The sequence below is a fragment of the Sapajus apella genome, unplaced genomic scaffold (assembly GCF_009761245.1).
Source record: "Sapajus apella isolate SASKATOON/1434 unplaced genomic scaffold, GSC_monkey_1.0 scaffold19, whole genome shotgun sequence".
Classification (NCBI taxonomy): Eukaryota; Metazoa; Chordata; class Mammalia; order Primates; family Cebidae; genus Sapajus; species Sapajus apella.
Window position 1 is genome coordinate 4,351,507 of NW_022436959.1, and position 23,983 is coordinate 4,375,489.

Below are 23,983 nucleotides of genomic sequence, written 5' to 3' on the forward strand. Positions count from 1 at the left end.
CAGGATATACAGCTGGGTCTCATAAAAGTATCTTTTTAGGAAGGACAGCACGTTAATTTCCTTAGTTATATTTGGTAGTTTCAAGCAACACTCTGAGCACTATTAGCTCTCTGGATATTAATATACAGAGAAACATACCAGGGTTGATATAACTGTGCAGCTGTTCATAGATATAAAGACAGTACACCTTTTTCTTTTGCTGAGAAAGTTTACAAAATAATCTCTCTAGGAAACTGGCTTTGTTTTCCTCTACTTAAAGAGAAAGAGAAAATTAGGGCAAGGGAAGAAGGTGGAAGGGAGGATTGTGAAGGTTATAAGGGTTGTAATAATCACCAATTCACAATTCAACCATTGAGAACTCCTTTACAAAAAACTAATACAAAAAGAATAATTGTAACAAATGGGATTAAACAGGAAATAGATAACATAAATGAAAGAAATCCTCATATAATTATAAATAATTGGAGGCCACTTATGTATTTTTCTGTCATCACTGACAGAAAAAGATAAGATTTTCATTTCCTTATAATGAGCCCATTAATAGTTTTATTGTAATATTAGAAACATCTTGTTTCCGAGTATATCTCAAAGGACTATTTTTTTTTTAAAGATCAAACAACAAATAGAAAGAAATTTTAGCAGAAGAGGGTACACTCTGATTACTTCTGACTCAGAATAGTTTATTTCAGAAAGGTGATCAAATTTCTGAATCTGATAAACTTACCAAGATAAAATCCTAATATTGAACTTACAATGGAGGCAGTTGTTCAAGCTAACACTAGCAAGCAGAAAACTCAAATGCAGATTGAAGAACATGAAGATAAAGAAGCATGCATTCAGTTTATAAAAAGGAACACGCCCCAGGGAAGGAAAGCATACCAGATGGTTATTAAAAGAACGTTTTCATATGATAATAGGTCTGTTCTCCCCTTAACGTATATACAACCCCTACTAATGTCAATTAGCATTACATACCTAAATCCAGGGAAGCATAACTCCAGTGTTATAATACTTTGCACTTACTTTTCTGAAACTAATTCAATTGCACAAAGCCCTATAACTTACATCATTATCATTACAGTCCACCTAACAAATGCTGACTAGGCAACCTCACCCCAGTTTAGGGGCTGGCACTAGATGATCCTTAAGGCCCCACTGATTTCTGAAATTCTGAATTGATGAAAATTTAAGATTCCAAGTCCCTTTCCATAATCACTAAGGAGGTACAATAAATACTTATTGAGAATTTTACTGCAAGACTAGCACCATGCAAGAAGCTACTCAGACAGGTTCTATCAACAGGGTCCACAGATTAAAGTGAAGAAGGTGAAACTCAGAGAGATGAAGTGATGCCCAAAGTCAAAGAACTGAGACTAGGACTCAAGTCTGTGGACATAAAATTTGATGACATTGTTTTAAACAATATTTGAATGTATGGTTTTTACGAGCTAACGTTTCTGGTGGTTCTCTAACCACCTAAGAGTGCTTCACAAGTGCCTGCTATTCATATCCAGTGAGTGAAAATCATTGGCTCAGTGATAGTCTGTTCATGAATAAGAATGTAAAAGGATTAAAGGAAAGAAAAAAACTCAAGAAAAAAGATATTACAAGAAACAATATAAAATGAAGAGCTGACAATTCTCTATGCCTGGTACTGCACTGTCTAATACATAGACAGTCACAGGTAGCTAATTTACCTTTGAAATGTGCTGCAAGTATAAAATAAACCAGATTTTTGATGACGTACTATGAAATATAAAATATCTCATTAATAATTTTAATTTTACTACCTGTTAAAATGATATATTGAATAGATAGAGTTAAATAAAATACATTGTTGGGCTGAGTATGGTGGCTCACGCCTATAATCCCAGCACTTTGGGAGGCCAAGACAGGCGGATCACTTGAGTTCGTGACCTGCCTGGCCAACAGGGTGAAAGCCGGTCTCTACTAAAAATACAAAAATTAGCCAGGAATGGTGGCACGTGCCTGTAGTCCCAGCAGTGAGCCGAGATAATGCCACTGTACTCTAGCCTGGGTGATGGAGCGAGACTTTGTCTAAATAAATAAATAAAATAAAATGCATTGTTAAAATTACTTTAACTTCTTTCACTTTACTCTTTTAATCTTCTAGGAAATTAAAAATAATATATGTGGCTCACATTTGTGACTTGAACAAATTTCTGTCAGACAGTGTTGGCTAGACTCTACAGCTAGACACAGATAATAAATATATCAGGGATGTATTTGCAACAAACACTCTTTGGAGATTACTCTGAGCCAGATGAAGAAAATTTTAAAAATTTTTGAAAGAGCTTTGTATATTGTTTTTGTTTGGCTGAGAAACTAGCAAGGGTCAGACAGAGCAAGAGAACATCTACCTTTATATTCATTCAAGCATACCATTCAGTTATCTAAGTGCTTCAGGAATAAACTAACTCATATATGGAATACTTCAAAAAACTAAACATTCTGAGACCAGAGAAACAAGTTCATAGGGTATAGACAGGAATGAGAAAATAGCTCCCACAGAAATACCAATGAAGAACAGGAGTTCCACGCCTGTATCCCAGTTTTCAAAAAATTGTTATCTGAGGTTTTACATGTGGTAAAATACACATAATATAAAATTTACCACCTTGACTATTTTCAAGTGTACAATTCAGTATATTAATGCATTCATATGGTTGTGAAAAAGTTATTTTTATGTTTATCAATTTTTTTTAGTTTTTATTATTTTTTTCCTTCAACTATTATTTTAAGTTCAAGGGTACATGTGCAGGATGTACATGTCACATACGTGAACATGTGCCACAGTGGTTTGTTGCACAGACCAACCCATCACCGAGGTATTAAGCCCAGCACCCATTAGCTATTCTTCCTGATGCTCTCCCTCCCCTGGCCCCACCCACATGGGTCTCAGTGTGTGTAGTTTCCCTTTACAATGTGTCCAGGTGTTCTCATCATTCAGCTTCCACTTATAAGTGAGGACATGCAGTGTTTGGTTTTCTGTTCCTGCATTAGTTTGCTCAGGATAGTAGCTTCCAACTCCATCCATGACCCTGCAAAAGACATTCCTGCATAGTAGTTTACATACAGGAATGTCCTTTGCGTAGTATTCTGTGATGTATATGTACCACATTTTCTTTATTTACTCTATCGTTAATGGGCATTTGGGTTCATTCCATGCCTTTGCTAATGTGAATAGTACTGCAATGAACATATGCATGCATGTATCTTCATAATAGAAGATTTCTATTCCTTTGGGTATATGCCCAGTAATGAGATTGCTTGGTCAAATGGTATTTCTGCCTCTAGGTCTTTAAGGAATCACCACACTGTCTTCCAAGAGGTTGAACTAAATTATACTCCCACCAACAGTATAAAAGCATTTATTTTTCTCTGCAACCTCACCACTATCTGTTGTTTTTTGATGTTTTAATTATACCCATTCTGGCTGGTGTGTAAGATGGTATTTCATTGTAATTTTGATTTGCATTTCTCTAATGATCAGTGACGTTGAGCCTTTCTTCGGATGTTTTTTGGCCACATGTATGTCTTCTTTTGAGAAGTGTTTGTTTATGGCCTTTGCTCACTTTTTAATGGAGTTGTTTTCTTCTTGTAAATTTGTTTTAGTTACTTGTAGACTCTAGATATTAGACGTTTGTCAGATGGAGAGACTGCAAATATTTTCTCCCATTCTATAGGTTGTCTGTTCACTCCATCTTTAGTTTTCATGTATGGTGTAAGGAAGAGGTCCAGTTTCAACTTCTGCATATGACTAGTCAGCTCTCCCAGCACCATTTATTAAATAGGGAATTATTTCCCACTGATTGTTTTTCTCAGGTTTGTCAAAGATCATATGGTTGCAGGTGTGCAGTCTTATTTCTGAGTTCTCTATTCTCTTACATTGGTCTATGTGTGTGTTCTTATTCCAGTACCATGCTGTTTTGGTTACTATAGCCTTGCAGGATAGTTTGAAGTCAGGTAGGGTGAGGCTTCCAGCTTTGTTCTTTTTGCTTAGGATTGTCTTGGCTATTCAGGCTCTTTTTTGGTTAGAAAATAGATTTTTCTAATTCTGTGAAGAATGTCAACAGTAGTTTAATGGAAATAGCATTAATCTATAAATTACCTTGGGCAGTATGGCCATTTGCATGATATTGATTCTTCCTATCCATACACTCATCAAATTATAATATTGTTTAAAATTGCATAAAAATATAAAGTCATCTAAAACAAACATACACTATTTTTAATTTTTTTGCATATGTATCTTAAAGATACATCTATTTCATTATTTGTAACTTACTATATACTATTTAATAATCTGCTTTTTTCAGTCATATAAAATGTTTTATATCACTCCAATTTTGAAAATAATGAAGTGCAATAATGATATGAAATACCATCATATCAAATAGTAGTACAATGATAAACCTAATTACTTTCCAACTAGAAAGCTGGTTACAATTTCTTGTAAAGGTAATTAATCATAAATGAACATCTTGATGAATGTATTATTTTTGTATTTATGTATTTCCTTGCCTAAATATTCAAGAGTAAAATCATAGGGTGAAAACAAATTCCATTTTTTCACTAACATCTCAGTTTTTTTGTTTTGTTTTGTTTTTACTTAACACCCTCGTTCATCCACAAACATATGATTGCAAATTTCTGTGTCCTCCTCCTTTCTAACTTGTTTACTCTATTACCTTCTGAGGAAGAATTTCCTTTTAGCTCCTAAGTGGCTATATGAAAAACAAGCCCAGCAACATCACCACATCCATGAAAACTCCTTCTCAGTCTCTCAGCATATTATTTTTACTTGTCCATGACAGTGAGGAAAGTGGGCCTCTGAATGGTTTCATTATATATTCCTCTGTGTTATCAGCCAAAATCATGCTTATTTACAAAGCCATGGACCAAAAAGCTCTTAGACTTCTGCGTGACTTAAAATGATTTTTACATATCAATACTATACAAATAAACAGAGTAAAAGGAAGTTTTAAGTACAGAATAAGTAACAAATAGCTAACTCCAAACCACAGGATCTCTATTTAAAATTATGCCTAATACAGCCTCTGTTTTGGAGAAGAGAAAAATCAGTCAACTTCCTCTCCAAAACATTAATGACTATCAGTCATTACATCACACATGTCATCTGACACCAACTTTTAGATCAGTAAACATTTTCCCTCTGCTACAACAGAGGGCTAGTGTTAAAGTGAGGAGAAAAACCCTAGCACATATAATAGCACCAAAACATAAGCCAAGTCATAGGGTAAGTCTAAGTTCTCCCATTTCCATTTACTCAATCAGTCTTGCTTTGACTAACAAATTTATGTGAAGATTTTATAATATAAGAGAGAATTTATCTGGCAAAGCTTTTCTGCCAATAAGCATTAGCATTTGAAGGCAAAGAAACTGAACTTTGGTATAAGTGAAATCAACAAAGTCACACACACACACAAAAAAAAAAAAAATGTCCTCTGATACTTAAGTTTCAGATATAATTTCAGACTTGAGGGAACTCTCCAAAAGATTTTGTTACCTTTCTAATAGGTGTGTATACAATGACTATTGGACAGTTATGAATATACATATACATGTATGAACATGTACAAAAAGTTTACACACATCTCCTTTTTCTTTACCCTGAACATTATTTTGCTACAGAAAATTAGGGCTATGTCCCACCCAGCAATGATTAAAGTAAAATTGCCACATGACATTCTAAAGCCTGGACTTTGGAATATAATGTTTAATATCTGTGTAACACTGAGCAAGTTTCTTAACTCTATGCACTTTCAGTTTCTTTCTCTATAAACAATAATGTCCCCCTCACATGATGATTCTAAGTATTAAATGAAGTAATAAACAAAATTTACTTCAGACTCAGCAGACATCCAACAAATAAGAATTTCCTTTCTTTTCTCCTAGTTTATTTCTCAAGTCCTCCAAAAACACATTCAGGTGATTGAGAAGGTAGTATTCCAATTTTATGAATGAGGAAATTTAGGTTTCTCACTGCTAAAAAGAAGACATTCTCAACATGGTTACACTCTTCCGACATTATACCTCCAAAGTTAGAAGTAAAGCTGAAAATTCTTTCAAAAAGGATGACATTTTTCCCAAAATGTTGCTTGTTTTAACTTGTATTTTAAGTTCAGGGGTACATGTGCAGGTTTGTTACACAGGTAAACTCGTGTCATGAGGCTTTGTTGCACAGATTATTTCACCACACACTTATTGGGCCTAGTACCCATTAGTTACTTTTCCTGATTATCTTCCTCCTCCTATCCTCCACCCTCCAATAGACCTCAGTGGGTGTTGTTCCCTTCTATGTGTCCATGTGTTCTCATCATTTAGCTCTCACTTATAAGCAAGAATATGTAGTATTGGATTATCTTTTTTTTTTTTCCGGGGGAGAGACATTTTATATATAAAGACATAATAGAACTGGTAGAAAGAGGCCTTCTCATGATTTTTTAAAATTATTTTAAAATTTAAAAATTAATTTTTAAGCCAGCGGTAATAATTTTGAATAGTTTTTGGAGAGACAGTGCCTTAAGAGTGATAGCCAGATCACCCCAGCCATGCAAATGATAAACTATGAATGGAAGGTGAGCCAAGAAGAAGAAAAAATATCTTTTGAACTAGAACTTTTTGAAATATGCTGCTTAAGAATTCCACCTCAAAATATCAACTGACATAATACTAGAAGTTTGAGTCATTTGCTTGGTAAAACAATCAGAAAATTATGGTAATAATTATGGGATATACCAAGAACTGTCTGATAATACTATCATAATAGCTACTATTTATCAAGCACATATTACATGCTTGGCATTGTTCTAGTTACATAAACAATTAAAAATCCTCACAACAACTTTGGGAGGTAATGTGTGGAAACTGATGTCACTTAAGTAATTTACCCCAGGTCATATCATTAGAAAGCAGCAGAGTTTGACTTTGAACCCAGGTTTTTTTGACTCTAAAGCTCGTGCACTGTTCACAGTTCCTTGAAGCACTTATCTTGATATTGTGGTACATGACTCTAAGGTGACAAAATAAAAGTATAGACAGTAATAGAAAACTGTTACTGACATTATACTGACCTGCTTATAGGTTCCATCTAACAAGGTGTCTAGGTGTTGAAGAGGGGCAGGGGTTTTATCTTTGAATCTTGTTAAGAGTCGGCGTTGAATGGCCCGAAATTGCACAGCTCTCTCAGATAAGAGTTCTTCTAATTTTTCACCATTTATCCGTAGCTGCAATGAAGAATTTCTTAAATTGAGATTAAATGGACACAAAAAACATGTTTAAAGAAAAAATATACACAATGATAATAAAAGGAGTAATGAAAAAATGTAAATGTATTATAGAGTTAAAGGAATGAAAACAATGCGGTATTTGGTACAAGACTCACTAATTCACAGATAATACACTGGAATAGATCAAATGGAAAATTTGTAAAGGTTATCCAGTATCACTGGAAGAAAAACAATCATTTAATAGGTGGTTTTCAATAAATGGTTACATGAGAAAAAATAGAAATCTTTTCCCATTCTTTACAGCAAAATTAATGCAGAGATTAAAAGTTTAGACACAATAAAAGCATTAGAATAATCAGAATTTTAAAAATAATCTTGGTATAGGAAAGGCCTTTATTAGTGTAAGTCAAAAGCTAAAAGCCACATGCACACACACACAAACACACCCTTGATGAATTATTAACTTAAAAAAACATTTAATTCAAAATGATTTTTAAAAATTATAAAGAAAATAAGACAAATAGCAAACTGCAAAAAATAATAGCAACAACTACAAAGTCATGCCCATATCTAAAAGCATCTACAAATCAATGAGAAAAAAACCACAACCCAATAGAAATCAGTAGGAAATCAGCAACAATACAATAGAAAAATGGGCAAAGTTTTACATAAAAGTTAATACAAATAGCTCTTAAACATATAGCCTTAGCTCTAACAATCCCACTTCTAGAAATGTATCCTAGACAGATACTTGCAGAAAGTAATGTGAATATAAGGATATTCATTATAAAATTGTTTGATCTATTATCATAGTAAGACATTATTAATAATCAAAATTCCTATCAATAGGGGAAACAGTTAAAGAGGAAAAACTACTCTGCAAGACTACTAGGGTGCTGATATGCAATGCTGTCCAAAGACGATAAATGAAAACAAAGCAAAACGATACAAATAGTATGTATAATGTGCTACCATTCATTATTTTTTATTTTAAAAAAAGAAACCTATATATTAGCATAGTTGTTACTGCATAGGATATTTCTAGAAAGATATACAAGAAACTGGACACCAAAGAAGAGACTGAGTGGCTGGGGAATTAGAATCATTAACGACACTTTTCACTGTAAGCCACCTCATTTAAGTTAATATTGTTAAAAGAAAGCTAGTCAAAGTCACAGGGTAAAGGAACACTTCATAAAATCGGGTCATGTGAATCACTAATTTAACTTTACAAAACAGTAATAAACTAGCTGAAATAAATATCATATTCAAAATGCTCAGAAGTCAAACATTTCAGTCTATATTTCTAGTAATAACCCAAATTCCTTACCCTTACAGTGCATGCATTCTACAATTACATGTGAAATAAAAGTAACTTGGAATTTTAGCCTTTTTTAAATCTCAGTTTTAGAAGTACTCAGTAGCTAACTAAATCAAAGAATATTCTCTTGAGGAAAAAAACGCCAATAATTAAGTAATAAAAATATTTTTAAATGAAGTTTTAAAAAGAACATTAATGTAATTATAATTCATTCTACTAATTGTATAATTTACTGCTATAATAATGTATTTCCTGTATTAAAAATATTTTTAAATAATGTTTTTAAAAGAACATTAACCTAATTACCAATATTCATTCTTCTAATTGTATAATTTACTGATATAATAATTTATTTCCTGAATTTTTGATACATCAAAAAATTAAAAAGATATTCTCAATACTCAGACTATCAAACAAGTTATCTTTCCTTTGAATGTGTAACCAAGTAGCAGTGATTGAAATGTCTTCACATGTCAGAATTTCAATGCTTAACAAATATTTACTGATCCCAGAGCCAAACCCTGGTCCAGGCACTAGAAATTAAAGCAATGAATGAAGCAGACAAAAATTTCTGCCTTCATGAAGCTTACGCTCCAAGGGACACTTGGGCTCCAAAAGCCATCTCCATTCAAAGTTTAAAATATTACTAAGGGCTGAAAGCAGAGAAAGGAGACACAGAGCAAAGGAAGCATAAACATGCCCCCCTTAATTTATGTGTATAATAAATGAAAGTGCTTGTCCTTTACCAAATTCTCTAAGTTCTTCCTCAGAAAAGACGTACCCCTGAAGTAGAAACTCCAGGGAGTTACTTGCTAGCCAGAAAGTATGAAGGGAAACTTGTATGTCAAACTTATTAGTCAATAAGTCAACAGAATCTATTATTAGTCAATAGTAGCTAATATTCTCTATTTCAAATATTACAAATATGTAATTAGTGTAGTCTTTCTATGGACTCTTTCACAAATCACTAGAATTCAGTTTCCAACACTGAAGCAAGAATTTCTTAAAATGTATCCCAGAGAATTGCAAAGATTCTCAACCCTTATGATACCTAAACATACTCTCGCACACTGTCAATTTTCATGCTACAATTTGATCAAAGGCATGAGTCCCTAGAAAATATTTTCATCACAGATCCTCATCATAGATGAGAAATTATGACATAATTAATCATAATTTGATTGTGTACACCTGAAATTTTCTCTTTATGTTCACACTGCATTAAAAGAAGTCTCCATAGCTCAAAGTCAGTGCTATTAGAATGTTCAATGGTTGACTGACAAATTATATGACTAGTAATTCTCTTTTTCCTTCTCTCTCTCTCTTTCACACACACACACACACACACACACACACACACATACATACACACACACGCACACTCCTAAACTGAAATGTAGTCCCCGAGAACCAATGCTTACTTCAATAATGTTCGAAATTCTCTCAAAATTCCTCTTTTGTATTGTCTATAGAGTCTGTTTATAGACTATATAAGTGGAGCCTGATGCTCCACTTATTTTAATACACAGGACTTTTAAAAAACAATGACTGTCACTGTCAAATCCATTCACAAAACAAGTATTTGGCTAGTCTCAAACATCAAATCAATCTTCAAAGGATGAAGACATGTCACCATTGAGATACTCAATAGAATCTAACATAGGCTCTGAAGGCACTTCCAAAGAAGAAATGCAAAACGTTCAGAGCAACAAAGCTGTTAGATCTCATTTATTCATATATTTAATCATTCAGTATTTACTAAGCACCCACTGTGCCAGATACTGGGAAATATTTTAAGTGTTAACCCTCATTCAGATGCAGAAGTTCTGGTATGCTTGTTAAAAAAGAAAAAGAAAAATCACTTTACTTTATAATCACACCTCATTTATGGCCTGCTAGAATTAGTTAGCCAAATGGCTGCTGATAAGCTCAAACAGTTTTAACACTGGATTATTGGGGTCAAGGGTTAAGTCTCCATGTGGGAGAATTAAATCAGCTCTGTTCCAGGGCCAGACGACATGGTTAGCTCCAGGCAGCCACTCTGTAAATGTCTGTAACTGATCACAAACTGGGCAAGTGGGCAGGAATGGATTCACGAAATCCAACATCCACATAAGAATAACAACTAAAAGGGTACAGCCTGATGGTATGTATACAGAATTCTTCTATAGCATCTGTTTCTCTTTCATATATTTAAGGATTATAGATTATGTGGGTTATCATTATACATACCTCAAAATGATCATCAATCAACTCAAAATATTCTTGAAGGGGCATAGATCCAGAAAAAGAACATGCAAAATCTTTGACTCCCTGTTTTTCGAAATATTCTTGAAGGCGAAGGATAAGCTCACTGGTTATGAGCCAAAGATCTTCAAATTGTTCACTCTGAATGCGATATCGTTCTAAGAGAAAAAAATATTAAGGACAAATACTTAGTAACACAGAATTACTAGATAAAGCTACATGAACTGCCACTAACCCTGACTTTAAAAGTTCACAGATTTCATTTTTGTAACATAGATATGGTTCTACTGGCTTTATAAAAATACTTTTACTGCTTCATTGCTCCCTGCATCAATCACTTAACACTTTCAAATCTAATTCCAAAGGTAGGTGGTTATAGTAGCAAACTGTAAAGTATGGTCCTTTTCATTATATATCTTACAATTGGTTTCAGTACAATAAAAAACACCCAAACTTGGGTCCTTTAAAAAGGCCTGTATTTAAAAAGAAACATCCATTGCAAGAATACAATTTGTTATCATTAGCATCATTTCAAAATACTAAAGTGAAATAAAATTTATCCTATATAAAATTCAATATCTTAGATACTGTAATCAGCATAAATCACTGTAATCATGATCTAAGTTTTCTATTTTTCTAATAGTTCTTTCATTTGAAGAGAAATTTTGCAGTCAGACTCTTTTATAAATATAAATCTTGTTTCCCTTTACTCCCTGAGACCTCAGCTCCACTGCTCGAAGATGGCCAATTTCTAGCTATTCTCTACCCCGAAAATGATGACAACAGTCGTGACAATGATGATAAGAGAGGTGGTAATAACAACATCTATGATAAGAACAGCTATTATTTGTTGGGCACAAACTGTGTACCAAACACTGTGATTGCAAAAGCCCCTTTTTTTACAAAGCAAAATGAAGCACAGAAAGGTTCAGAGACTTGCCAAAGATCAAAAGCAATTAAATGCCAGTGCTAGAATTGTTCATATCCTTCTGCCTAAATCCTGCCTCTTCATCAGGACTTGGTTTTAATCTCATCTGCTCAAATCTTGATCTCTCTAATATCCATAGGAGCTCAATCTGCACCAGCCACATTTTATGCACTTTAAGTTCACTTTCTCATTTAAACCCCAACAGCCCTATGGGAGAAACAGTGTTACCAGCCAGTTAGTACTGGAACACTAGATATTAATCTTAACTGACTTAAAACATTGTGTCTTCCTGAATTTATATAGAGATTTACTATGTCTACAGTTCACTAGGTACTTAACTAAATAAAACCATGCATTCTTATATAACTTCCCAGATTATTACATTTGGTGTCTTTAAAGGAATTTATACACTTTTTTTTTTGAGACAGGGTCTCACTCTATCGTCCAGGCTGGAGTGCAGTGCTATAATCTCAGTTCACTGCAAACTCCTCCTCCCAGGTTCAAGTGATTCTCATGCCTCAGCCTCTGGAGCAGCTGGGATTGCAGGTGCCCTCCATGACACCCAGTAAATTTTTGCATTTTTAGTAGAGATGGAGTTTCACCATGTTAGTCAGGCTGGTTTCGAACTCCTGACCTCAAGTGATCCTCCCAAAGTGCTGGGATTACAGGCATGAGCCACAGCACCAGGTCAGGAATTATACCCTTTTGTGATATCTAGGACTAAGTCCTCTATTCCATTTAATTCACTGCTTATTGACCATCTATTATGTAGATGTCACAAAGAGGCACAATGGGAGTACAAAGATGAACTCAGTCTTCTTGCTTAGGGAATCTAAGATCTAACTAGAGTAGCATGATACATGGACATATAAAATATGTATGTGCCCCATGGCACCATGGTAAATTTTATAATTACTTCTTCAGATTGGTTATTAGGACTTCAATTTGTCATCTCCATCCAGAATTCAAGAATATATCTCCTCTCACTCCTCATAATTCCCTTTTACAGTGATAAAAAGAATAAAATATACTGGGTATTCCTGTCACAGTCCATGCAAACACCCTGGTCTTTGTGGCTGAAGTCATTCCCCACTCCCCTTTAAGCTTCCCCAGCCCTCCCTTTACCCCAGTCTTATTCTGGATGCTGAATTCTGCCCATAATGCTGATTAAGTGTTTTCATCATTCAAAGATAATATTTTTAAAAATAAATGCCACTGAATATTTACTTTTTTAAATAAATGCCACTGAAGTTGAAGTTTTAATGCTTTAGAGACAGCACAGTTGTGATAGGGCAGAGGTAAAGAGGTAGACAGAATAACGATGATAAAGTACAGTATAAGAACCTTTTAAATCTAGTCTTATCCACACTAAGCTTGATGTATTATCCCTAGACTAGTATTATTTACTTTCATTCGTTTATGTAACTCAATGCAAGATGCTAGGAATAAAATCAGCAATAAGGGAAGAAGAGCTTCTGCCCTCAAGGAGCTCCCAGAAGACTTAGAAAGACAGCCTGATAGAAACAGACTGAACACTACTTCTGCCATCACTCTTCTGCCATAACTGGTTCAGGATCAACCATTAGGGTTGACCTTGACACAGGGTGTCAGGACTTCCCCCTAGAAGATATACTACTATTTTCAAGTATAGGAAGGCCTATAACATAACAGAAGAATTAGACAAAACAGCTAGGGAGATGCAAAGGGCACAATTAGTGATAAGAACTATACTAACAATGATAGATGTTCACAGCTGCCTCAAGAAAAGCTGCCATTGAAAGTGTTTTTCAGGCTCTGAACTCCCTGGTCTTTGGTATTTCCTTGAAAGTCCACCTGTGAGTTGCAGAACTCAGTGTGAAAGAAAGGTCATTTCATGAGGTACAGAACTGTCTGTTCCTCCATTTGTCCTGGAACAGATATTTAGTACCAGCTCAGTACTGTCCCTCGGTGTTGTTTCAGCCATTTGTTCCCTCCTGGGGCAGATGTTTGGCTTCTAGCTTGGGGCTACCTCCAGGATCCTTATCTTTATATTTGTCTGTCCATCCTGGGAAACCCGCATCTAGGCCCACATAACACCCTAGGCTTCTAGGCGTAACTGAGTTTGGCCAACTGTTTCTCTTTTCACAGCTTTGTGATCTCCCAGAACACTGGCTTCAAATCCTGTTGTACCAGGCCTTGTGGATGTAGCAGATATGGATGAAAAAGTTGCACACTGCAGTGGTCCTGGCCTGAGAAGGCAGTGAGATGTGGTAATGGTTCTTGAAGTCACAAAGCCAGATGTGGTGGTGGTAGCAGGCGTGGGCCAAATTGCTCAAGATACATATATTGGCACTGCCACAATTGAACACAGTTACCCTCACTGCAGGCAACTTCTGCAGAGACACAGTCTTCATGATAAGTGTGTTGTCCCCCACAGAGACCTACACCTGTGGCAGAGATTCTGTACTGCGAAGTCCAGGCAGGGGCCCATATCCTCCCACTACACCCTCTGCAGCAAGTAACAGGTCTTGTCCAGGGTAGGTAATTCCTTCCAGGCTTGGAACTCTGTCAATAGTGTCACATCCACCTCCTTGCCCAAGGTAAGGGAATGTCTCACAGTGGGACACAAGGCCAAGGAGAGGGCACTGCTGGTGCATTTAGGCTGGAGGTGGGCCCTTGTAGGGCCCACCCTTAGTGGGGCTCAGCAGGTGCAGGTGGAGCTTGCAATTGGGAGAGGTGGGTTTGGACATGATGACCAGTGTCTTCAAGGCTGTCACCTCTGCCTGCAGCATGCCTATCTTTCCCCATGCCTCCTCATTCAGCTGCTTTGCTAACATTGTCTACTTAATGTTGGCTTCCCACACCATCTTGTGGGCTTCCTCAAACAGACTGGCTGTTGGCTCCTCCAGCTCCTGTGTGCTCCTGCATTAGGAACAGCTGATCACAGTCTTCATCCTTCAGCTGCAGCTCCTTCTGGGTTTTGTGCAGCTTCTCCTTCAGGAGCTCAGAGCCGTTCTTGTGAATCTCTATGGAGATCCTGTAGGAATACCTGCCAAAAGCATTCGAGAAGCACTCCCACCAGGTTCATAAGGTTAGACAGGATCCTTTACAACTCCCAGATTCCGAGATTTCTGTTTTAATTTGCTCTTTCTGTTCACATATCCGTACCTTTAAATAAAACACTTAAAACAATGCTTGACATATTAAGCACTCAATAAATGTTAATTATTGTCATTACTGTTTTCATTACTTTCACCAATTTATTGTAAAATAAAGGGCAGAGATATCATAAATTTCTTTGGACCTACACAGCACCTAGCTAATCAAGTAACTTTCATATAGCAGATACAAAACAAGTATCTTTAATGAAATATGTTCTCTTTATCATAGAATTTGCTGTCATTTCAAACACAGCTATAAATTTTTACAGAAATTTTATAGTGCTAATTTTTCAAAGAAAATTCAATTCATTCAGTTTCTGAAAGAATTCTGAATAACCTTCCACATGCAGATAGAAAAACTTGGGGTTAGCCTAAATATATATAAAGAGTAACATTTCTTATATATGAAATAAAATAATGCTGTAGACAGGAATTTATTCCATTCAACTATAAATTTTCAATTAAAATGTATTATTATATCTTTAAAAAAATAAATATAAACAACCAGGATTATTATGGTATGTTTAAAACAACGGTATCATCTGGCCCCAGAAATAAAAAGACACATATATAATTCAAGGTACCTGAATGAAGTAAAGGAGCAAGCCCTGGAAAAACCTATGGAAGAGCATTACAAGCCAAGGGAACTGTAAGGACAAAGGCACCGAGGCAGAAATGTGCTTATAGAACACAGTGGAGTAGCAATTTTTATGCCGCACTATAACAAGACATTATACCAGGTTTTGTTAAATCACCCATGTAGGTACTGCAGAAACATCTGGAAACAAAGCACATTCAAGTATGTCCGGGCAAGCCTATCCACCATAAGTTAATGTGAAAATTGATCAGAATTTACCATTGGGGAAAGACATGGACATGATTCTCAGCAGAACGCCAACGGTATATGCAAGCTTAGGTGGCCAGAGCTGAGTTCTTGGTGAGGAAAGACAAACCCAATTAGGACCTACTTCAATACCTCAGTGAAACTGCTAGGCTGAGTCTTCACTCACAGTTTATACTGGGCATACGTGCTGTACGAAAGAAAATGGAGGATGCTATGGGCTAACCAAGAAAGGAAGCAGTGCCCTTAACTTTTCCCCCAAGAGAGGTCAAGTGTCTGTCTCAGCTGCCTATGGAGCTCTTTCCTTTTATTGTACTGACAAACAAAAAAATCTGACAAAATGAAATGTGAACAATTCTAAGCTGTTCTCTTCTCCTTTTATACAAAATTGGATTATCTCAACAGAGGCCTATGAGCTCTCTGAAAGACCCATCTCAATACCCCATATTGGGCAAAGACTTCCCTCTCTAAAGATAAAGTAACAAAGAAATATAATGTGCAGTAGGTTTAAAGGAAAAGAGAAATCAAAGGGATGAAATTCTCTTTATAACAGAGAGGTAATGGAAGACAGTTCTTCTCTATAGTTTCAATAAGACTCAAGGTAACACTGCTTCTATTCATTTATTCAGAAAATATTGCTGAGTGATAAGTGCTAAGGAGACAACGTGAACAACATATACATGATCCTGGTCCTCATTCTAGTGAGAACGGTAGAAAATAAACAAGTGAATAACATATGAAACAGACCTTATGAAAATACTATGATGCAGAAACAGAGTACGGTGATAAAGACAAACGGGTGTCCTTTCTTGAGATACTATGCAGGAAAGGCCACATTGAGAACGTGACATCAGAGATGGTACTAATGGTAATGAAATACCATTAGTACAAAAGGATGAAAATAATATTAGCAGCCAAAATTTACCTAGCACTTACAATGCGTCAGGAAATGATTATCTGCCTTTTAGGGGTTATTTCATTGGATTCATATATAATATTATAGAACTATTTTATGGCCATTTAATGAATTTTTAATGATTATATAATTTTTCCAAAGTCATTCAGAAGAATTTTAAGCTAGAGCTGGGATCTAAACTATCAATTTGAGTCTATACCTCAGATTCCTAATGATTTTGTACATAAAGCTTGAACCTTAAAGATGGGGAAAACATTCCATGTGGAGTGAGTGGCAAATACAATGACTCAGGGCAGAAAAAGTCAGACATGTCCTAAGAAGTGAAAGGACAGAGTGACAAAGTACTCCTACATAAGGTTGGACATTAGGCCAGAATTGGAACATACAGGGAGACCTTTAAGTGTTGGTGAAGAGTTTGGGTATTATTATAAATGCAAAGACTCTAAAGCTGAAGGATGGCATGATATGATTTGTTAGTGTAGTTTCTGTTACAAGACCCACCAAGTGTAAAATGAAGTGCAAAGGGGAAAAATGATCTTACAGTTAGAACATCATAACCATGGACCAAGTAACAGATTGTGATGCCAAGTGCAGCAATCAAAGAAATCACGTTAGGAAGGGGAGCCCTAGTTTCTCAGGCCTCCTACTAAGACAAAAAACCTTACACATCTAAGAAAATTTTAAATCTGCAACTTTAATAAAAATAAATTATCTAGTCTTCAATTTCTCCATCAACATAAAGAAGAAAATAAAACATACTTCACAGGTTGTTTCAGAGATCAAATATAATGCTGTATGGAAGAGATCCATACAAATGAAATTTATCTTTGTATTATTATAATTAGATCGAACAAAAATTAGATGCTCAAAAATGTTGGCTGAAAATATTAAAACTATGTGATATGAAAAATGCAGACTGAAAAATGGGCAAAAGCAAAAAGTCAAAAAAAAAAAGTCAAATACGACAACATTTTTAGATACATAATAGGTATGCTACTGTGACCAAGTATAATACGTTAATGTCACCAAATGGTAAAAATGTGAAAATGAACATCCACTTTACAGAGATGAGAAGGAACCATTGCAAAAATTCTACCAACTAAAATGGCCAGAGTTATGTTCTTTCCTCCAAAGGATCATACTAGTTCCACAGCAAGGAATCCTAACTGGGCTGAGACGGCTAAAATGACAGCAATAGAATTCAGAATATAGACAGAAGTGACTATATTGTGACTCAGGGGAATGTCAAAACCCAATCCAAGGAATCTAAGAATAGCAATAAAACGATACAGGAGCCAACAGACAAAATAGCCAGTATAAAAAAGAACCTAACTGACATGATTTAGCTGAAAAACATAACACAAGAATTTTATAATGTAATCACAAGCATTAATAGCAAAACAGACGAGTCTAAAAAAAGGGTCTCCGAGCTTGAAGACTGACTGAAATAAGATAGTCAGACAAAACTAAAGAAAAAAGAATGAAAAGAAATCAAAAAGACCTCTAAGAAATTTAGGATTATGTAAACAGGCCAAATCTAGGAATCACTGGTGTCCCTGAAAGAGATGCAGAGAAAGCAAGCAACTTAAAAAACATATTTCAGGATATCATCCATGAAACTTCTCCAACCTTGCTGGACAGGCCAACATTCAAATTCAGGAAATGCAGAAAACCTCTGTGAAATACTACGCAAAAAGACCATCCCCAAGACACATATCATCAGATTCTCCAAGGTCAAAATTAAATTTAAAAATGTTAAAAACAGCTAGAGAAAAAGGGCAGATCACCTAAAAAAAAAAAAAAGGACCTCATCCAGCAGAAACCCTCCAAGCCAGAACAGATTGGGGGCCCATATTAAACATTCATTAAAAAAAATCTAACGAAGAATTTCATATGCAGCCAAATTAAGCTTCATAATTGAAGGAGAAATAAGATCCTTTTTAGACAAGCAAATGCTAAGAGAACTTGTTACCACTACACCTGCCTTACAAGAGCTCCTAAAAGGAATGCTAAATATGGAAAGGAAAGGCTGTTATCAACCAATTTAAAAAAAAACAAAAACATACACAGACAGACCACTGACACTATAAAGCAACTGCACAAACAAGTCTGCATAATAACCGGCTAACAACACAACGACAGGACCAAATCCACACATATCAATACTAACCTTGAATGTAAATAGGCTAACTACGGCAATTGAAAAGCACAGAGTGGTATGACTGAATTAGGTATGATGTCTTGAAGTGACTCATCTCACACACAATGACACCCCTCATAGGCTCAAAATAAAGGAATGGAGAAAAACTTACCAAACAGAAATCAGAAGAAAGCAGTGGTTACAATCCTAACTTCAGACAAAAACAGACCTTAAACCAACAAAGATCAAAAAATACAAAGATGGGCATTACATAATGGTAAAGAGTTCAACTCAAGAAAAAGACATAACTATCCTAAATATACAACCACACAACAGAGGAGCACCCAGATTCATAAAGCAAGTTCTCAGACACCTACAAAGAGGCTTAGACTCCCACAAATTAACAATTGGAGAATTCACCACCACCCTGACAGTATAAGACAGATCATCAAGACAGAAAATTAACAAGGATATCCAGAACCTAAACTCAACATATGACCAAATGGACCTAATGACATCTAAAAAACTCTCCACCCCAAAACAACAGAAGAAACATTCTACTCATTGCCATATGCAACATACTCTAAAATCAACCACACAATTGGACATAAAACAATCCTCAGGAAATTTTTTTAAAAAATCATACCAATCACACTCTCAGACCACAGTGCAATACAAACAGAAATCAAGATTAAGGAAATCACTTAAAACCATTCAATTCCATGGAAATTAAAGAATCTGCTCCTGAATTACTTGGGTAAGTAATGAAATCAGGGCAGAAATGAAGAAGTTTTTTAAAACTAATGAGAAAAGATACAATATATAGAATCTATGGGTCACAGCTAAGGCAGTTTGTTAAGAGAAAAATTTATAGCAATATACACACTTAGAAAGATCTTAAATTAACAACCTAACATCACAACTAAAAGAGCTAGAGAAGAGCAAACCAATTCAAAAGCTAACAGAAGACAACAAATAACCAAAATAAGAACTGAACTGAAGGAAACTGAGACACACACAAACACACACACACACACACACACACGCAAAAGATCAAAGAAACCAAGAGCTAGTTTTTGGAAAAACTGATAAGATAGACCACTAGAGCTAGACTAATAAAGAAGAAAAAAGATCCAAATAAACACAATTAGAAATGACAAAGGGGATGTTACCACTGACCTCACAGAAATTTAAAAAACACACATACACAAAAAAACTATCAACTACTATGAACACCTATGTGCGCAAAAACTAGAAAATCTAGATGAAATGAATAAATTCCTAGGCACAAACATCTTCCCAAGACTGAACCAGAAAGAAATTGAATCCGTGAATAGACCGACAACAAGTTCTAAAATTGAATCAGTAATAAAAAACTTACCAACCAAAAAAAGCCCACGAGGAGAAAGATTCACAGCTGAATTCTACCAGATGTATAGAGAAAACCTGATATCATTCCTGCCGAAACTATTCCAAAAAGTTGAGAAGGAAGGAATCCTTCCCAACTCATTCTATGAAGCCAGGATTATCCTGATAGCAAAACCCGACATATGCATAACAAAAAAGAAAACATGAGGCCAACATCTTTGATGAAGACAGATGCAAAAATCCTCAAAAATACTAGCACACCAAAACACTAATCCACCACAATCAAGCAGGCTTTATTCTGGGATGTAAGGTTAATTCAACATGTACAAATCAATAAATGTGATTCATCACATACAGAGAGCTAAAGACAAAAGCCACATGATCATTTCAGCAGATGAAGCAAAGGCTTTCAATAAAATTCAACATCCTTCATGTTAAAAATCCTTAATAAACTAGGCATTGAAGAAACATACTTCAAACTAGTAAAAGACCCTTATGACAAACCTATAGCCCACACCATACTGCATGGGTAAAGACTGGAGGCATTCACAAAATCAATCACATTTATTGATTTCTATATGTTGAACTAACCTTGCATCCCAGGGATAAAGCCTACTTGATCATGGTGGATTAGTGTTTTGGTGTGCTAGTATTTTTTGAGGATTTTTGCAACTGTCTTCATCAAGGATATTGGCCTAAAGTTTTCTAAAAGCATTCCATTTGAAAACTGACACAAGACAAGGATTCCCTCTCTTACCACTCCTATTTAACATAGTATGGGAAATCCTGGTCAGAGCAATCAAGCAATAAAAGAGGGGAGAGGGGAGAAGGAAGAAAGGAGAGGGGAGGAAAGGGGAGGAGAGGGGAAAGGGGAGAGGGGGAGGGGAGAGCGGAGCGGGGAAAAGGAAAGAAAAGGGAAAGGGAAAAAGAAAAAGAAAAGGAAAAGAAGAAATGAAATGAAGTGAAATGAAATGAAATGAAATGGCATCCAAATAGTCCAAATAGAAAGACAGGAAGTCAAAATATCCTGTTGGCAGGCAACATGATTCTATATCTAGAAAACTCTATAGCCTGGGCTCAAAAACTCCTGAAGCTGATAAACAACTTTTAGCAAAGTCTCAGGATATAAAATCAACATACAAAAATCACTACCATTCCTACATACCAATACCATCCAAGCCAAGAGCCGAATCAGGAACACAATCCCATTCATAATTACCACAAAAAGAAAAAAAAATATATCTAGAAATACACTTAACAAGGAAGGTGAAAGATCTCCAAAATAGGAATGACAAAACACTGTTCAGATAAATCAGAGATGACACAAAGACATGGAAAAACATTCCATGATCATGGACAGGAAGAATCAGTATCATCAAAATGGCCATACTACCCAAGGCAGTTTACAGATTTAACACTATTCCTATCAAACAACCAATGACATTCTTCACAGAGCTAGAAAAAAATATTTTAAACTCCATATGGAACAAAAAAAAGATAACAAATAGCCAAGGTAATCCTAGGCAAAATGAACAAAATTGGAAGCATCACAATGCCCTATTTCAAACTATAGTACGGGGCTACAGTAACCAAAACAGAATGGTACTGGTACAAAAACAGACACATAGACTAACAGAACAGAAGAGAGAGCGCAGAAATAATGCTGCACACTTTCAACCATCTAATCTTCAACAAAGCTGACAAAAACACACAATAAAGGAACATCTATTCAATAAGTGGTGCTGGAATAACTGGCTAACAATATGTGAAAGATTGAAACTGGACCCCTTCCTTACACCATATACAAAAATCAACTCAAGATGGGTTGAAGACTTCAATGTAAAACCAAGATCTATAAAAACCCTGGAAGACAACCTAGGAAATATCATTCTGGCCATAGGATTGATATGGTAAAGATTTCATGACAAAGATACCAAAAGCAACTGTAACAGAAGCAAATATTGACAAATGGGATCTAATTAAACTAAAGAACTTCTGGACAGCAAAAGAAACTATCAACAGAATATACAAATGACCTACAGGATGAGAGAAAATATTTGTAAACTATGCACTGGGAAAAGGTCTAATATCCAGAATCTATAAGGAACTTAAAACAAATTTATAAGAAAAAAAAAGCAAACCCATTAAAAAGTGAACAAAGGCTATGAACACTTTTCAAAAGAAGACATACATATAGCCAACAAGCATATAAAATAATGCTCAATATCACCAATCATTAGAGAAGCCAAAATAAGATACCATGTAACACCAGTCAAAGTGCTAACATTAAAAATAAGTCAAAAAATAACAGAGGCTAGCAAGATTTCAAAGAAGAAAGAATGCTTATAAACTGCTGGTGGGAGTATAAATCAGTTTGACCCTCGTGGAAAGCAGTGTGGCAATTCCTCAGAAAACTAAAAACATAACTGTCATTTGACCCAGCAGTCCCATTACTGGATACATACCAAAAGGAATATAAATCGTTTTGCCATAAAGATACATGCACACATATGTTCACTGCAGCTCTATTCACAATAGCAAAGACAAAGAATCAACCTAACTGTCCACTGACAATAAACGGGATAATGGAAATGTGGTAGGTATACAGCATAGAATATTATGCAGCCATAATAAAGAATAAGATCATGTCCTTCACAGGAACATGGATGAAGGTGGTGGCCATTATTCCCAGCAAACTAATGCAGGAACAATGACAACAACAAACAAATACTGCGTGTTCTCACTTATAAGTAGGAGCCAAATGATGAGAACACATGGACACAAAGAGAGAAACAAGGGGCACTGGGGCCTACCTCAGGGTGGAGGGTGGGAGGAAGGAGAGGATCAGGAAAAAATAATTATCAGGTACTATGCTTAGTACCTGGGTAAGAAAAATAATCTGTACAGCACACTCCCATGACACAAGTTTACTTATATAACAAACCTAAACATGTACCCCTGAACCTAAAAGTTTTTTAATATAAAAATCATAATAAACATTTAAACAGGTGGGATATTTACTATAACTTTAAATTTTTAGTTTCTGTTTCTTTTTTATTTTTTCATCAACCCATACAGAAGAAAAATAAAAAAAAAAAAAACAATTTTTCTGGAATAAAAAATTTACAATTAGGCCAAGTGCAGTGGCTCACACCTGTAATCCCAGAACTTTCAAAGTCCAAGGAAAGCAGATTGCCTGAGCTCAGGCGTTCAAGACCATCCTCGGCAACACAGTGAAACACTGTCTCTACTAAAATGAAAAAAAATGAAGTGGGCATGGTGGTGCACACCTGCCCAGCTACTCAGGAGGCTGAGGCACAATAATCACTTGAACTGGGAGGCAGAGATTGCACTGAGCCAAGATTGCGACACTGCACTCCAGCCTGGGTGACAGAGTGAGGCTCTGTCTCCAAAGAAAAGAAAATAATTTTGCAATTAGTCCTGGAATTTATAAACACAACAACATTTTTTATGTTTTTTCAGATTACCAAAAATCCAAAGAATTAATGAGTCCAAGATTTATAGAGTATTATTTTGATTACTAAACATTTTTCTCAGTGTTAGTACTCCAAGATGGTTAATATTGCCCCTGGAGACTTTCCAGAGTATATATTTCATGGATGGAGAAACGCATTTTTCTATTTATAACATATGAGATAACCTGTATTTTAAATTATGCCCTTAAAAATTAGTAATCAAAATAGCTATCAAAATGAACACTCAATTTGTTTATCTCTTTTCTTTTGTATCTTGCAATAGGAGCTCAGTGGAAATAAGCACTTCAGTTTCCAAATAAAATAAATTTAGA

At 35.4% G+C, this 23,983-nt stretch overlaps 1 protein-coding gene across 8 annotated transcripts in view; it reads right to left on the reverse strand.

The window, feature by feature from the left end:
* Positions 1-23,983, reverse strand: part of BBS9 (Bardet-Biedl syndrome 9) — a 456,994-nt gene that overhangs the window by 178,248 nt on the left and 254,763 nt on the right. For all 8 annotated transcript variants that reach the window (XM_032286823.1, XM_032286822.1, XM_032286824.1 and 5 more), the window contains 2 exons: positions 10,828-11,000; positions 7,119-7,271 (listed from right to left, as the gene is read on the reverse strand). In XM_032286823.1, coding sequence (XP_032142714.1) covers positions 7,119-7,271; positions 10,828-11,000 — 326 coding nt within the window. The remainder of the gene's footprint in view (positions 1-7,118; positions 7,272-10,827; positions 11,001-23,983) is intronic.